We start from the raw sequence: 16,711 nt of genomic DNA on the forward strand, positions 1-16,711 counted from the left end.
CCAGGAAATCCATGGGTTTGGTCAGTGGCCAGAATTGGTGACATCCAAGACTGGGCCAGGCCCACCTCAACAAAGCTCTGACAGAGAGAAAAGCCAAGTGCCAGGCCCCCGAAAAGAGGGGAGATGGGCACTTCCTGAGGTTTCCTGATGCTGGATGGCTGTGTTCTCACAGCTGGCCCCAAGCCCAGGCAGCTAAGCTCCAGGGACTCTGAGCAGATACAGAAAATACTCCCTTCCTGGCTGCTGTGAGTTCTGGGTTGGTATCTGGAAAGCTTGAGCTAAACAAACATAAAGAAATAGAGCTTTTATTCCTAATTAGCCTACTTTTATATGATTTGAGTAAATGTATATCTTCATTTAGCACGCTGGTATGAGCCTCACAATGTCTTTATGGGGGAGTAGCATTTCATTTCAAGTGTCCAGTACTGATGAATTCATTTGGCATTTGCTGCAGCTGTAAACCTTGGTCTGGGCAAATCCTCGTGCTGCTCTGCATCCAGGAGAACTGTGCCCAGATTGGGGCCAGGGCAGTCAGCTTGTGTGGCCTACAGCAAAACAGTGTTATCCACAGCACCACACCATTCCCTGTTTTAAAGCACTTGCTTTTTAAACCAATTTGTTTCTCTGATGGGAAAGTAATAATAATTTGCTTCCCTTTTGGGTATAGACGTTCAGAACGTGTTGCTGTGTGTCTTCCTATGTGCCAGAATGGGCTGAATTGGATTAGTCTGGTAGAGAAGACTTCAAAATGTAAATTTGGGAGAGTACCAGTCATGTGTTTGCCTTTTGATCTTTTTTTTTTTAATGTTGATTATGTCGCTTTTATAGGTATAAAGAAACAACCAGTTAGTCTATTATTATTTAATCATCTAGAAAGATGGGCAAATGGTAGTACACAGAGTTAAACAGCAGAGGTGATGTGCTTTGGTCTCTGCCCCAGAGACCTTGCAGTTTTTTACTAGTAGGTTTACATGACAAAAGGCACAATTATATCAACAGAAATAGATTAAATTATAATTATCATTGATAGTTGTGATTCAGCCCAAAGCTAAGAGCCTTCTTGTGAACTGCACATAAACATAAACCAAAACCAAGCCTCTTTGTAGCTCCTGGAGTGTAGATCCATCCTGGGAACCAAAGGTGAGCAGAAGGGATGCAACTGTGAGGTTGTTGAAGGCTTGGAAGCATTTGCCTCATTTTCCCAACGTGCTCCTTCTGTTCAGGTTGCCATGGTGCTGCTGTTTGAGAGGCTCCTCCGAAGTCCCCTGGCTGCCCATCACCTGCTGCAGCTGCTGCTCAGCTCTGGCCTGGATGTCTGTGGCCTCCGCCTGCTCTATCCCCAGCAGGATGTGCTGCTCTCCAGCTCAGGTGAGCTCTGCTTTTCCTTCAGATCCTGTGATGGTGCTGAAGGGAAGACAAAGATCTGTAAATCCAAAGCTGAAGGGTGATGTGGTGCTGTGGGCATGGGCAGAGGGTGTCAGATTTGCTTTATAAGTCCCTATATCTTTCCCAAAAGAAATTATACAGTATCTAGGGCTGTTTCTTTCCTTCTGTTCCCGGTGTTGAGTATCCACGAGTTGAATTTTTAACCCTTGATACATTTTGGTGTCTCAGAGTTTAGTTGTTCCTTTGCAGCAAGCTCTCCCAAACTGCAGTGCTCTAAGCTCCAGGGTTAGAATCATGTGAGTTAAATATAATAATTTAGTTCCCCACTATGTTGCTGAAGGTTTTAGCTGCAGAAAATCCAGCCTTCCTCTTCCACAATTCCCCCATCTCATTGCCTGTGGGACTTCACAAGCATGGGCAAAGTACTGATCTAGCTGTCCTGTAATTGCATTGGCTGGTAAAACATCCACAAAATGTCATATTGTTTAATAGAATCCCATGATAGGATCCCATCTGAGATGGGAGACCAACAAGATAAGGTAAATAAAAATGATCTGGGTCTCTGAACTCAAATCACAAAGACACCAATGTGTCAAATGAGCATGTTATGGTCAAGTCTTTATTTTTTCCCATTTGGGAAACAGAGGTGATGAAACCTGTCTTAAAGCATTATGGAATATTATTAGTTGCTAATGCAACATAATTCCAGAGCGACAGGTGTTGCATTAGCTGCAAAGTTTAGAGATTGCCTCTGTAATACAGCCTGGCTTGTGCTTTCTTTTAAACCAGGCAGTTCTCCTGGAAGGTTTGTGTATGACACCACCTCATACAGACAGTCCATTTCCCGTGGGAAAGATATAGGCAGGCTGAGAGTGAGGGAAATGGGTTTGCTTTTCCTCTGGCAGAAGGTGAGTGAAGACCAGCTTCATCAGAGAAAATTCTCCAGTCTCCCTGCTCCCTTTTTGCATTTGGAAGCAAGAGGAGCAGACTGCCTTAGGAATGGGGTTGCAGTTCTCTCAGGGCTGTGCACGTAACACATTCCTAGTGATAGCTGGAGAAATGAAGGAGGACTTCAGAAATGAATAAGGAAACCATAAAATCACCAGTCATTAGGAGCTGACAGGCAGCAGATCTGCTTCAATGCTCTATACCAGGCAGTATTATTTAAGAACATTTTGTATGAAGAGACAATTCATTTGAGCTGAGAACTGCTGGGTGAGTTTGTAAATTAGACTTTTACCCGTTTGAAAACTTGAAAATTATTATTTTAAGTATTTACAGCCAGTTGCTTCATCATCTACCTGCTCCAGAGACTTATGTTCTGATTTCTGATTCTTATGCAAGAAATTATGTCTTTGAATATGCTTTTAAACCTAAGGGAAGCCTTGCTGCTTTTTCTAACAGCTGCAGTAAGAACTGCAGAGAAGCCAAATTTGTTTTTTCTCTTTGTTTTTACTTCCTGGACCCAGCTATGCTGGGAGACATGGGAAAAGGTTTGCCAGAGACATGGGGAAGAGTTGATGCAGCTGATCTTACAGCATTGTACAAAATCTGTATTTGATGCAGAAGGAAATAATGTAGAAAAGAAGTCTTCAAATTTCTAGTTTGTGATCCCTTTCAAAAACATCCCTTTCCACAGGACCTTCTTCTTGTCCTGTCTCTACTTCAGTCCCCACCCTTGTGGTCATGAACAACAGACTGCACAGGAACTTAAAGTGCTGAATTTGGGTTGGAAAAGACCTTAAAGACTGTCTAGTTCCAACCCCCTGCCATGGACAGGGACACTTCCAGTGTATCACCTGCTCTGTAATCACTAACTCTGTGCTCACACCTTTCCACAGCAAATATGAGGCAACCAACTCCTCTGTCTTTAATAGAGCACCTTCAGTAATCTCAGATTTAGCATTAGGTAAAAATTTGCAGGTGCTGCCAGCATAGGACCCACAGGGCAGGTAACCAGGTGGTTCCCCTTTTGAGGTCTGGCTATGACAGAGCACTTGAGTGGGATGAATGACCTTGGGGCTGGTTGTTCCATGTTTTACTCACACGTATGTTTGTTTCCACAGAAAAGCTGCCTTCTTCCTACACCTCAGAGCTTGGCAACGTGCCACCAGTGCTGGCACTGTGTGTGAGAGGGCCTAGAGCACGTGGCACCTTGCAGGACATCATGGGGCCATCTGACCCATGGCTGGCCAGAGTGACAGACTGTGGTTCCATCAATGCCATCTACAGCGAGAGCCAAGAGGAGCCTCTCATGTACCTGCCCTGCCTGGACAGCCACAGGGAGCTGTGCCTCTGGTTTGGAGGAAGGGCTGCTGGGATCCTGCACCTGCCTTCCAGGTGATGGTCTGATGGTCTGGAAGTGTTGTTCCCACAGGCAGTGTGTTCTTTACATGTCAGCCTTCTGCTAAAGGTCTGGGGAACAGGAGTGCAGGGTGGAAGGAATCTATCTACTTTTGTGTTTCCAAACCAGTTATACAGTCTGCAAAAGTCCTCCTCTTTTCTGCACCAGATCACAGAATCAAAGAATATGCTGAGTTGGAAGGGACCCATCAGGATCACTGAGTCCAGCTCCTGGACAGAACACCCTGACAATCCCACCCTGTCCCTGAGAGTGTTGTCCTTGAGCTCTGTCGGCCTTGGGGCTGTGACCATTCCCTGGGGAGCCTGGTCAGTGCCCAACCACCCTCTGGGGGAAGAACTTCTTTCTGAGATCTATCCTAAACCTCTCCTGACACAACTTCAGGCTGTTCCCACAGGTCCTAGATGTATCAGGTGTGGGACACTTGTGATTGCTTTCCATCCCCTGTTCCCTGGTAGCGAGCCTGGTAATTCATGCACTTGCAGCAAGATTTGGAGACTTGGTGTTGAAGAAGGAGTGGCCCTTTCCTGGGAAACCTGCTCTAGCTTTGCCCTATGTCCCTCCATATCAATTGATAAGGGGCTTCAGAGGGAAAAGGTTCTTTGGAGGATGATGACAGATATGTGTGAAAATGAAGGGTGGCTTATAAACCTTTAGCTGTCAGCACGAGGAATGCAATTTAGGAAGTGATGGCATAACTATAGGGTTCCAAAGAGTGCTGGGCACAAGTGAGGTTCAGGAGTCTGGAATGTCGTGCTTGGATGGGTCTGGGAATGGCTTTTAAGCATCCATTATTCCATCATGCAGCCCTGATCATCCCTGTGCTGCTGTGCAGTGCTGCAGGGAGGGGCCTGCAGCTCCCAAAGGCTCCCGGACAGAAATGGCTTTACTGAGTGGTTTTTAATCTGAAAGTTTTTAACACTGACAAAATACCTGCTGTTGGCCTCACCCAGCAGAGCAGAGGGGGGTGAGGGAAAGGGGAGGGCAGGGAGAAAAGCTTGAGCAGCTCTGTGAAGTGACACTCAGCAGACCTTGCACACCATCTGCACCCAGACTCCCTTGCACTCCTTATCAACACTCTCTTTCCCAAATCTCTCTGCAGCTTTTCCTTGATGGAGATGAGTACTTTCTATGGCACAAAACAATCTCTTCCCTTCCTGACAATCTTGCAGCTTCCTGGACAGAGGCTCAGACCTGAGGGCCCAGGGAGCACATTTAATCCTCTGTGTGAGCATAGAGCTCTGCTGTGCTCAGAGGGCCCTTTCCTGCTTGTTAGGGCAGCAGAGGTTGGAAAGGGTCTGGGACACAAGTCCTGTGAGGAGCAGCTGGAGAGCTCAGCCTGGAGAAAAGGAGGCTCAGGGGGGACCTTCTCACTCTCTGCATCTCCCTGACAGGAGGAGGGAACCAGAGGGGGCTGTCAGACTCTGCTCCCAAGGAACAAGGGACAGGACAAGAGGAAACGGCCTCAAATTATGCCAGGGGAGGTTCAGGTTGGATATTGAGGAAAATTTCTTCACTGAAAGGGTGGTGAAACCCTGGCACAGCTGAGGTGGAGTCACCGCCCCGAAAGAGTTCAAAAAGAGAGTAGATGTGGCCCTTCATAATGCAGATTAGTGGGCATGGTGGTGTTCAGTCAAAGTTTGGACTTGATGATCTTGGAGATCTTATCCAACCTTAATGATTCTGTGATTCTATAGTATCAAACTGCAGCTCTCCCCTCCCTGGTGTCATGTCTGCCACAGCCCTGTGTAAGCACATGGGATGCAGCCTCTGCACTGGGGTTTTTGGCTTGTGGGCATCTCCTTTTAGCATTGCTGAACAAATGATGCTGTGGTGAAACTGCTGCAGAAGGCTCAGAGAAGGCCCTGCACCTACAGGCTGTGGACAGTTCTTAGGATCCTGGCTGCTCCTGGGGGCAGTGTGGCACAGTGGCTGTGGCAGCAGGCTGGGGGGAGATCAGCTGCAGTGCTGGCAGTGCTTTCTGCAGCGTGGCAAAGCTCAGCCATGTGGAACTAACCTGGTGCTGGAGAGGGATTGTGTGTGAGAGTTCAGCTCTGCTTGGCCATCAACAGCCGCTCTCATCATTTTTATTTTTAAGATGGGGGAAAAAATCAAGGTGGCAAAATTTTAAAATTTACTTTGATTTGTTACCTGACATGTGTACTATATATAGTAATAATATATACTATTATTTTATACTATTATATAAGTTTATTATTAATAATTCATATTACAGCTTTGTATATACATTTATTTGCAAACATAAATATATAATTTCTATTTATAAATTTATGATTTACATTTAAAGATTATGTATCTTATAAATTTACTATAAATATATAAATATACATTATTATATGAATTTATTATTATACCAATTATATATATATGATACATTATTATTTAGTTTATGTATTTTTTGGTTTCTATTTTTATTTTGTTTGTTTGTTTATTTTTCCTCTTACAAAGATGATGAGTTCTGCTCCTGTGGTATAACTTAGTCTGGTGTGGCACTACATTCTAAACAATACACTTATCTTTCTCCTAATGCTGGTGATTTGGTCCACTGGGAGACAGGAATACAGACTGCAGCTCAGATGGGTCTTTGCAGATTATCCTTGCAGATGCCATGGGCTCCTGGGAGTGAGCGAGCAGGATGTGTTCCAGAGAGCAGGATACATTCCAGCCAGCTCAGAAGGGCTGAGGCAGGTTTGCCTGAGCAGCCTGTGCTCACAGTCCCAGCCAAACTGTTCCCAGACAGTCCTTGGCTCCCAAACCACACCTTCTGTTCACCCTGCCCTGATCTGGGCCTGCTGGATATGCAGGGAAGTTGCAGAGGTTTCCCTGGCACATCTCTACCAGACTCGATCGTGCTTGTTGCCTAACATGAACCTTCCAAACTGCTTAAACTCAGGCTAAAGAACCCCATGTGAACAGCAACTATGATGTGTCTGTGGGTGGGAATAGCTCTGGTAGTGCAGCCTAACATATTTATTGATTCCCAGATTTCTTTGCCAAGCTGGGTACTTTGCATTAGCTACTTTTAATTGAACACAGAGAGCCTCAGGGGGAGTAATATAAAAATGTTCAGTCAGAGAGACCTCAGTGCAGCTCATGTCAGGGACACGGGATTGAAATGGCTTTTTCAGTAAAGCAGTTTTACCAGAGAACCTTCTGTGGCCCTGGATTTGCTGCAGAAAGTAGATTTGAGTCAGAATCTGGTGTAACAGCTTTTAATATTTATCATTTTTCTGTAGCTCTCAGGGTCCTTCATCAGCTGGGACAGAAGCAGATGAAGAAAAGATTGATCTCCAGAGCATGATGCTGCCTCGACATCCAGCCATGCTTGTCTCAACTACCAAAGGTCAGCGTTGGATTCATCTGGAGGTTTCATGGTTCTTCTTCACTGGCAATGTCACTTTACCCCAGCCCATCTGTCTTGGGAAATTCTGCTTCCCTGGATTGCTCAGGGCTGTGACCTGGCCAGTTCTAGAGCCAGCAATGAATTTCTAGTGGACATTTTTCCTGCAATGAAGTGGCAGAGAAGTGTTACACATCAACCTCCTTGTGGAGGCAGCTGCTGGAGTCCTCCAGGCTGCTTAGATGTCACTGAAGTGGGGGGGGGGGGGAAGAAACAAAAAACCAGTGCACAGGAAATCTCTGCACAGAGGGGCCTGTTCATCAGAGAAATAGTGAAGGCCTAATAAAATCCTTAAATTGCTTGTTTATCTGATCAGAGATCATCTGTCTCTCCTGGTGAAGAGCTGAATATAATCATCAGGGGAATTAAATGGTTAAGGCTTCATTCAGGGCAGGGTTGACCATGCAGTCAGAAAGGGGAGCACTGCATTAAGCTGATTCCACTCAAATACCCCTTTTCCCTTTGTAGGAGTTTTCTCCTCTTCTGAATTGGTACCTAACTAGCTGCAGGCTGTGTCCAAGGGACACCTGCCAAGGCCTTACCTGGCTAAGAAGGATCCCGTTGGTGTACCTGCTGTAAAGGCCAATGTGCTGACAGACTTCTGTAGTGGGGCCTGGCACAGCAGATCTGGGGTGCAAGGGATCTTTGGACAATGTTTAGAGCATTGGTGGCTGGTTTCTGCTCCCACAGTTGATAGTTTCACAGGAATGGAACCTGAGGGGAGCAGAAGGTCAGTAGCTGTCAGGGAGAAGGTGGCAGAAGGGAGGCAGGATTGAAGTGACAGAGAAAGAAAGCATGGGAAATTACATTGCCAAAGGAAAAAATCCACGAGAAAAGGGTGAGAGCATAAGCAAAAAGATGAAAGGAACACAGAGAGACAGAGGGTGATGGGAGGAAAATGGAGAAGGGAGAAAGCAAAAAAAAACAAGTCTCAGTTTTGAAATACTCTTTGGTACAACAGCGCATGTTAACTCAGGTACTTTGGCAGCCAGCCATTGGCTCTGTTATTTGGGATGGGGATTGATGGCAGCTGGTGGCTACTGATGGAATGAGTCACATATTCTGCCTCCCCTTCCTTTTATGGCCATTAATGATTCACAGTTGCTGTGGGCTGCTGAGTTACACCACACCACGTTCCATGTATATTTGGGCTCAGGAAGTCACTGTTGAGCTTCATTCCTAAGATAGCTGGATCATGGCTCTCGGAAGGGAAGCTGAAAATCTCGTCTGGGAGCAGACACTCTGTGGGGTTTTAAGGAAAGGAAACATTCACTAACTCCTTCCCTCAGGGTTCCAGCAGCTTCTCTTGGAGACAGGAATATTTACCCATACAGAGCAGATGTACTGCATCTCCCACCAGGTAGATCTGCCTCTTCTCAATAATCCAAGTTTTAGTCCCCCTAGCAGGTATTTTTGTTGATTTGGGTTTTTTATATGCAAAAATGTTTTTTAGAACTGTTGTCAACTAGAAAGGAACCAAAATTTTACCACCCATAACCCTGTATTTTGACAGTTCCCATATAATGAATGTCTGCCTTAAAGTCAGTGGTAAAGCCAAATAGAAATTTTAGGCAAAGAAACACCCTACCTGTCCCATCCTTAGTGCTAAACACAAGGTTTGTCTTGTTTTGGTACTGTTGCTTTGAACTACCAGTCTGAGCCTTGGTCAGATTCTTGAGAGGATGGTTATTCATACCACAAAATCTAAAATAAAAAGAAATAGTCGCTGTCCTACCCACCAAAACAAGCGTAATTAGGACGCAGAGACTGAAATCCTCCAATCTCATATCACCTGATTAGAGCTAAGAGAAATTAATGGGGCAGTGTAGAGGAAACCCATGGAGAAGTGGCACTGAGGCTTCGCCCTCAGAGGTCACTCTTGGCAGGTTATGAGATCTGAATGTACATTGTGAGGGATAAAAAGCTGTGTTAGAGCTGGGAAGGTGTGATAATGAAGGTGGTGGTAAAAACAGCCAAAATAAGATTAGAACAAAGCAAAGACCTCAAGTTGATCAGAAGCTTCAAGGAAAAGTCTTGATGTTGTCTTGTAGTGCCTAAGATGGGGCTTAGACTGCTCGGGAGGTCTTGTAGTCTCTTTTTCCTGGTCTTGCCCATAGCATGTGTTGGCAGTGAGCTTGGGATTCAACTCACAAAGCAGGAGTCTAAACCCCAAGGTGCTAACCCAATGGAACCTTATCTACTGGGGTGAGGGGCACAAGGAGAACTGAAGCAGCCAGACCCAGTGGATGAGGATCAGGTAGGACAGAGCAGGCTGGTATCACTGTCATGATGACCAAGGAACCTCTGAGGCCTCAGATGGTTTCCAAACCAAAGAGTGAGGTGAAATCATGATCACAGGCTGGTCCAAAGCTTCAGGAGACTGTACCACAAGGCAGGTTCTGGGATGAAGGTTAGAGACAGGAGTAAAGGAGGGACAAGAGGAAGCAGGAGGTGGTGCTGAGCAGGATTGCAGAAGCAGCTGCAGGCTGGGACCACCAGTAACAGCAGAGAGGAATGGCTGAGGCTGCTTCATGCACTTCATAGTGGAGAAATTGTTCAAGAACAAGCTGTTCTTGTTGACTTTGGTTACTCATCATGTGGCCAGGCTTATCAGGCCCCCAGTCCCCACAGGGTGACACACTGCCTGCACGTGAGCTGAGCCACATACCCCCCAGACCTGATGAGACAGGCTATCTGGAGTGTATGATTCATAAAGAAATTACTGATGATGCCATAAGCTTTTCCATCCTAGGGTGGCACTGGCTTGCAGTCATTATGAGCTGGATATAGCAAATAAACTGTAAAACACAGTGTCACCATTTGGGATGTGCTTCAAGCTGGAACCACCCACTGTGAGAGCTGCCTTGCACTGGTACCACAGCTTCTGTGACAATAACACGCTGCTTTCCTTGCCCTCTCTTTGCTGTAGGGGACATCATTTTGCTGGTGTCGCCTGTGGTGTCTCCTCGTGCCTATGGAAGGGTGATGTCTGTCTGTGCTCGTCGGGGGTTTGTCCTGCAAGGCCTCAGGCAGCTGCAGCTCTCACCCCAGCAAGGCCTTGTGCTGAGCATGACAACAAGGCAGGTACTGGACAGAACACAGCGAGTTGTATACCCTGTTACCCCTTGGTCTGGAACTAATTATGCCAATGCTCCTCTAGTAAGTGCTCCAAGGACTCCCATTCCCTCTTTTCCAGCTACACAGCACTTGTGTTCTCCCTGTTCCTGGGAGCGGCACTTGGGTTGCTTTCAGTGCTGGCTTTTCTCCAGTAGGAAAAATCCCTCTGGGCCTTGGCCTCTCACTAGGAACAGGAGTGTAAATTCATCATTGGGCCTCCTCCTACTAAAACAAATATGAATTTTACCATTGATCTCAGAAAAGCAAGTAGCCCCATGAACCAAAATAACACTCACTGATCTGCAAAGGTGTGTTCAGGAGATAGTCTTCACTAACAGGCTGATATTTGGTGCTGTACTTCACAGTCCATCGGGGCCTTTCAGCAGGAAGTCCCCTCGTTCAATGCACTCCAAATGCATTGCAAAAAGAGCTTTCCTGTTATCAAAACTAACTTTTTTTTTTCTTTGAACCTCTTTCTAACATGGCGATAGATTTGAGTTAAAATGCAGTTGGCATTTTGACAAGTCAGCCTAAGGAAACAGCAATAATCATAAATGCAAGATTGGAGTCAAACTTAACATGTGCAAGAAGTCCAGTGCTGCACTTCGTACATTATAAATCACACAGAAATATTATGGCACCTTCTCTCACAAAGGAGCAGATCCCTGACTTCAAATTATCATGCTGAGCATTGTTTGCTGTGTCAGTCAGCAAATACATCATTTTGCAAATTAAACTGTACAAATCCCCTCTTTTCTGCTTAAGCCTAAGGAATAATAATGTCCCTGGCCATGATATTTGTTAGGATGAATATAACCTATTTATGGAATACCACAGACCAAATAACCAGGTGTTTGGAGCATGATCCTGAGTGGCCATTAAGAAGTTAACAGCAGCAGCTATTGCTGCAATGTGCTGTTTGGAGCTTAAATTTCTGAAAATCATCCCTTCATTTGGGACTCAAGATCATTTTTGTATGAGTGACTTAAAGTGGTACCACATTTCAGCTCTGTTACCACTGTTGTGGTTTTGGCCCAGCCCAGTTCCAGGGCAGAATGTTTTTATGTAAAGCCTCTTCCCTGAGGTTTAAATTAAGTTTCTCTGCCTCATGAATAGGTGATGCATGAACACCTAGATATTGAAAATTCCTGTGCCTCAGTGTTGAGCTGTATCATGTTATGCCATCGCAATTTATCTATTTGCTGGAGTGCCATAGTAATTACATGTGGATTTAGCAGTCTAACTTGCCCTCATTATTTCAGATTGATGTTTTTTGCCCTGGAAAGAGTTCAAGCTCACCTGATAGTCCTGCAAGGGGAGAACTCCCAGCTGAACCACGGGGGCACTGCCTCGTTTTGTTGCTGAGGAAGGAGAATGCAAGTCATCACATTCCTGCCCTGATGAAAGGTAATGCTTTCCCTGCTCACCAGCCTGGGGGAAGGAGGTTTGCATTTCACTGTGTGTGAGCTAAACATTAGCAGTCTGACCACAGCTGTTACAGTGCAGGGAATAGTTATGGACAATATCAAGGCCTGCTAGTTTTCTGTACGTTTCCCCAGACCAAGGTGTGAATCAGTCACGACTACCCATTCAACAGAGCAGGCTGATCTTTACCAGGTGTTTGATTTTAGCACTGGAGTCCTCTTGAACTTAGAATCACTGAGTAGTTCCTTTTGGAAAGGACCTCAGAGCGTCTCATCCAACTTCCTGCTCAGTACAGCATCAGCAGTGAATTCCAATCAGGATGCTCAGGGGTTTTCCTGTCAGGTCTTGAAAATCTACAAGGCTCCCCTGCCTTTCTGGGGCTTTGTTCCAATGCTGGGCCATCCTTATGAGAACTGTTTTTTCTTTATGTCAAGTTGAGCCTCCCCTGCTTGAATTTGTGAGCCTTGTCTCCGTACACCTCCATACTGGGCCTGACTTGGTCATCTCACACACATGGCACGTGGTGTGGGATTCTTGGGATTGTCCTGTGCAGTGCCAGGAGTTGGACTTCGATGATTCTTGTGGGTCCCTTCCAGCTCAGGACTTTCTATGATTATATGACCTCAACAACCTCCTCTCAGATATTCTTATTGCATACAGAGGTAGGATAGCCAAAATGCAGATGTGCCACTGAGCCTGAGGGCAGCATCTGATCCTACCAATACCAGCTCCAAGTCCTGCGTACTTGTGACTTCCAAGTCCTCATTTTATATTAGGGACTGCCAAAAACAGTCAAGTTGCTGCCCCAAATCTTCTTACTTGAATGAAACTATGCTGAGGCTCTGGTTCAGGAAAAACATGATTTGGTTTTCTTGAGGATGAGTTGACACTGGTCTCAAGTGGGGAAGATCAGAGTGATCAGGAGGGAACAGAAATCCTGCCCTGCCCAGCTCTTCCCAAGAAGGGGGTCCCTGTGACTGACCCCTCCATTAACACCACCACAGATAGCCCATGAGGAGGACATTCATCCACAGCCCAGTCACTTCCTTTAAACTGTCCATTTTAGAGGTTTGGGAAAAAAAATGGCAATTCAAAAAGTCCTGGGCTTTTTCTCCTGAGACTATCACAGACTGCTCTGAAAACAAGTGCAGACACAGAGGATTAATCATGGCAGAATAATTAGAGCCCTATGTCACCTGCTGCCTCTACACCCAAAGGAAGTTGCTTATTAAAAAGTACAGTTTCTGCTCCTTTTCTCAGTGCCACAGAGGATGTTTACAGTGTTGATGTCTTGCACAGGGAAATTTCCACTGGAAATATATAGGTGGGACTGGAACAAAGCATAGTCTGGAAAGGTAAAATGTTTTCCCTCATTGTAGAGAACTCAGGGGTTTTTTTCCTTTGTTTCTAGACAGATTTTGCAAATGCCTCTTTCCATGTGTTCTGTGCTCTTTGCATCAGTCCTGTGCTTCAGAACTGACCTTAGTCCATGTTCCAGAGCCCTGGAGAGGGGAAGCTAACACTCTTGCCACACAAACTTTGGTTTGGCCTCCGGGAAGTGAAGAATAGCACTAGGATTTGAGTAGGATAAATACCTCACTAAGAAGTTTTGCATTTATAATCAGTACCCCTGAAAAGCAGTTACCCCTTTTAGATCTTGAACACTGTTTAATTCTCAGAGCAAGGAAAAGCTCAACAATTATTCCTGAAATAGAGCAGATAAATAGGTGGTTTTGGGTAAGGATCTCTGTCTTGAGAATCAAACACTATATATTTATGTCCAAGCTTTACTTTTTGCCATGCCCCAAGTTTGAACAAACAGCAGGTAATGCTGTGACAGTGATGGCACATTTTTGGTTCCTCTTGCCTGCTGAATTTCGAGAAGCAGAGGTGATTGTCAGTGGCACATCTGACACCTGAGCTTTGCCATCAGCCTCCAGCACCAATAATCCATTTCTCATGTTCCACTAGAGTGAATTTTTGACAGCCTTGTACGGTAGAAAGCAATCAAATGTGTACAAAGTAATTTTAAAAATAACAAGCCTTTAAAACTGTGGTCTGAAATATTATTACAGAAGGCTGAACTAATTGTTGTGGAAGTGTAGCATATGCCAGCCCCTTAATGCACTGCCTGTGTGCAGCCCAGCTCTTTGGAGCAGCAATGAAGCTGAGAGATTACTGGGTTTAAGCACTTAGTGTCTGTGAAAGTGGTGTGGAATCAGATATTTTCCAGGCTGGGAGTTACACGAGCAGGACATGATGTCTTTGATCAGGTCTGAAACCTCCATGTTCACGTGGTGCCATGTGGGATGCAGGACGTTGGCCTTGTGCCTTGGGGTGTCAGACACCTTGAGGGCTTCCACGTGAGCGCTGGGCTCACATTTGTGACTCTTCCTAGTGGATACCAACTTATTTAAGATATTTATTCTAATCCAGCTGTGTGGCAGCATCTGTGCATTTGTTGCACGTTCACAGCAGGAGTTAGAAGGCGATAGAAACAACTGGGGTGCTGCTCCCAAAGCAGAGGTGTCTCCAGAGAAAGCTGTGGCCCAGCCTCAATTCTCAACAACTGCTTGCCCCACTGAAGTGATTAATGTGATTTGGGGGAGAGGAGATGGTTCAGGTGCATTTCATGTCTCGGGTAAGCTCAGCGTGACCCACGTTAACGTCTCGGTAATGGAACTGTGTTCGTATGGATCCAACATTTGATAGCAGAGGCTTTTCATGTCAGAGCTCTGGATCCCTCATGTTTGCTGCTGTTCCCTGCACAGGGCTGATGGATGAGCTGGCAAAGCCAGGCCTTGGCAGTGGGCAGAGCAGCCCCCCTGTGACTGCTGGCCTGGATGCCTCTGTCTGCTTCCACGTGGCTCCGTACGCCGAGACCTCGCTGCAGGCCCTGGGTAGGTCAGAGCTGTGGGAAATGCATTGTCCTGGCTTTTATTGGATCACAGACTCAGAGAATGGTTTGGGTTGGAAGGGACCTTGGAGACCACCCTGTTCCACCCCCTGCCATGGGCAGGGCCACCTTCTACTAGACCAGGTTGCTCCAAGCCCCGTCCTTGGACACTTCCAGGGATGAGGCAGCCCCATAAGGTGTTACAACCTTATTAAGGCATTTTCCTGCAGAAAACCATTAGGAATGTGCTTTTTGTATATGATAGCTCATTTACTGTTCTGCTCTCCATCAATCATGGTAATGCTCATTTGGCTGCATTCTGCTGCTAGGTAATGAATGGAAGAATCAATAGAAAAGCAAAATGAAAATACTTTTTAAGTTAATTAAAAAGACATGCAAAAAGAAATTATTTAAATGTGACATGATAACATCCAATTAAGCCTTAATTAATATATTTAGTTAAAAGATTAATATCCAGTCTATTGATATTTATTGCCATAGTTTCAAGAGAAGTCAAAATATTAAAATGAGATAAATCAGTGGTTGTGTGTAAAACTGGAATGTGCTGAAGTGATAAATGCTCTACTTTTTCTGTAGGTGCAGAAAAGGCACTTTTCAATTTCATTTTACTCAGATATTCTTAATTTCAGTTTATACAGTTGAATTCACTTTAGTAACTCATTCATTCAAAGCTGGGAAATTGATAGGATTTGAAACAGCAAGTAAATGGGTTTTCTGCTTTAAAACTGTGACTCACATGGGTGGGAGAGTCTTAAACTTACTAGTTCTGTGCACTTGAAGGTCCTGGTAAACAGATGTTTATTTCACTAACTACAGGTTTCTTGCATGTTAAGCAGGTTCTAATAGATTTATTTAATTAAATTATTTGAATTTTTGGATGTCAGGACTTTTAGTTGAAATATGTTACTTTCCAAAACTGAATTCGTACTAAATAATAAGGAAAAATAATCATCAAATGCATGTTATTCACCATTCTCCAGCATTATGAAATGTTAAGGTATAGGAATAACTAAGTAAATAAATGTTTATCAATACAATGGTTTTAATAATTAGGTAGTGAAACAGTATGGAATCAAACACAGGCTATACCATTCCCAACAGGATCGTGGCTACAAACATGGTGTTGCAGTAGTCCCCAAATTAGCTCTCAGTTGTGTGCCCTGTAATCTCCTTGAAAGCAAAGTGAAGTATTGAATTCATGTGAAGTCAAACACCAGTTATCAATCCAAAATTGATGCCTTCAATCACTTTGGTGTAGATCTATCAACTCTGCTTAAGGAGGTGAATAAGGATATCAAAATTACATGTGAATATATTTGCTTTACACGGCAAAATGTAATTCCAGGGAAGGAGTGGAACTAATTAGTGGAGGTTTGCTGTGATAACACTCCTCATGCAGGAACCTTTTCCTGGCCATGCTGAGCTGCAGCATGAGGAGACAGTGAAACACTGGCCTTTGCTTGGTTGAGAATTAATTCCTTCACAGTAAAAAAGACCTGAGATTTGGTTTTGTGGGGTAACAGTTCTGGTTTTGATCATCTCCCTGGATAGGAGGAAACCTCAGCGCAGTTCCAGAGCCCCACAACATTCCTCTGGATTTTTTCTGCCAGCGAACGTACGCTGCTGATCCCGGGATGGAGCAAGTTGTGACACTGACAGTGGTTGGAATGGAGACCATGAAAAGTGCTGGAGAGCTCCTTCACCAGATCCTGTTTCCTGGGCTTAACAACCAGTCTCGGAGTGCAGGTGATCCCAGCTCTTGGGGAGGGCTGGGGAACTTGGTCAGGGAAGTTTATCCTGGCCAGCTGCTTTTAGCATAGCAGGAACATCATGGAAAATGTGGTGAGTGGAAGAAGAACAGGTTTCTTTGTTCACCTGCTTAAAAAGCTGAAGAATTTGTCATGACTTGTTATGGGCAAGGCCACATTTCATATCACAAACAGCTCAGGTGGCCATAATTTTCTTCAGAGACTGTCAAATTAGTTTAAAGATGTGCTTAGAATTATTAAGCTTTTATGTAATTCAGAGCATTATGTCTCTCCCTAAGTACTGAGAGATCAGGCAACTGTAACTGGGGCACAGC

The 16,711-nt window shown here is 44.9% G+C and overlaps 1 protein-coding gene across 1 annotated transcript in view; it reads left to right on the forward strand.

The window, feature by feature from the left end:
- The window catches only part of CUNH16orf71 (chromosome unknown C16orf71 homolog), a 63,095-nt gene extending 46,647 nt beyond the window's left edge, over positions 1–16,448 (forward strand). The window contains exons 15-21 of the mRNA XM_018067683.2: positions 1,224–1,368; positions 3,453–3,726; positions 7,006–7,112; positions 10,099–10,253; positions 11,549–11,693; positions 14,483–14,611; positions 16,180–16,448. Coding sequence (XP_017923172.2) covers positions 1,224–1,368; positions 3,453–3,726; positions 7,006–7,112; positions 10,099–10,253; positions 11,549–11,693; positions 14,483–14,611; positions 16,180–16,448 — 1,224 coding nt within the window. The remainder of the gene's footprint in view (positions 1–1,223; positions 1,369–3,452; positions 3,727–7,005; positions 7,113–10,098; positions 10,254–11,548; positions 11,694–14,482; positions 14,612–16,179) is intronic.
- Positions 16,449–16,711: the final 263 nt, after the last annotated feature.

The sequence above is a fragment of the Manacus vitellinus genome, unplaced genomic scaffold (genome assembly GCF_001715985.3).
Source record: "Manacus vitellinus isolate BGI_N305 unplaced genomic scaffold, ASM171598v3 scaffold_12_pilon, whole genome shotgun sequence".
NCBI classification, from domain to species: Eukaryota; Metazoa; Chordata; class Aves; order Passeriformes; family Pipridae; genus Manacus; species Manacus vitellinus.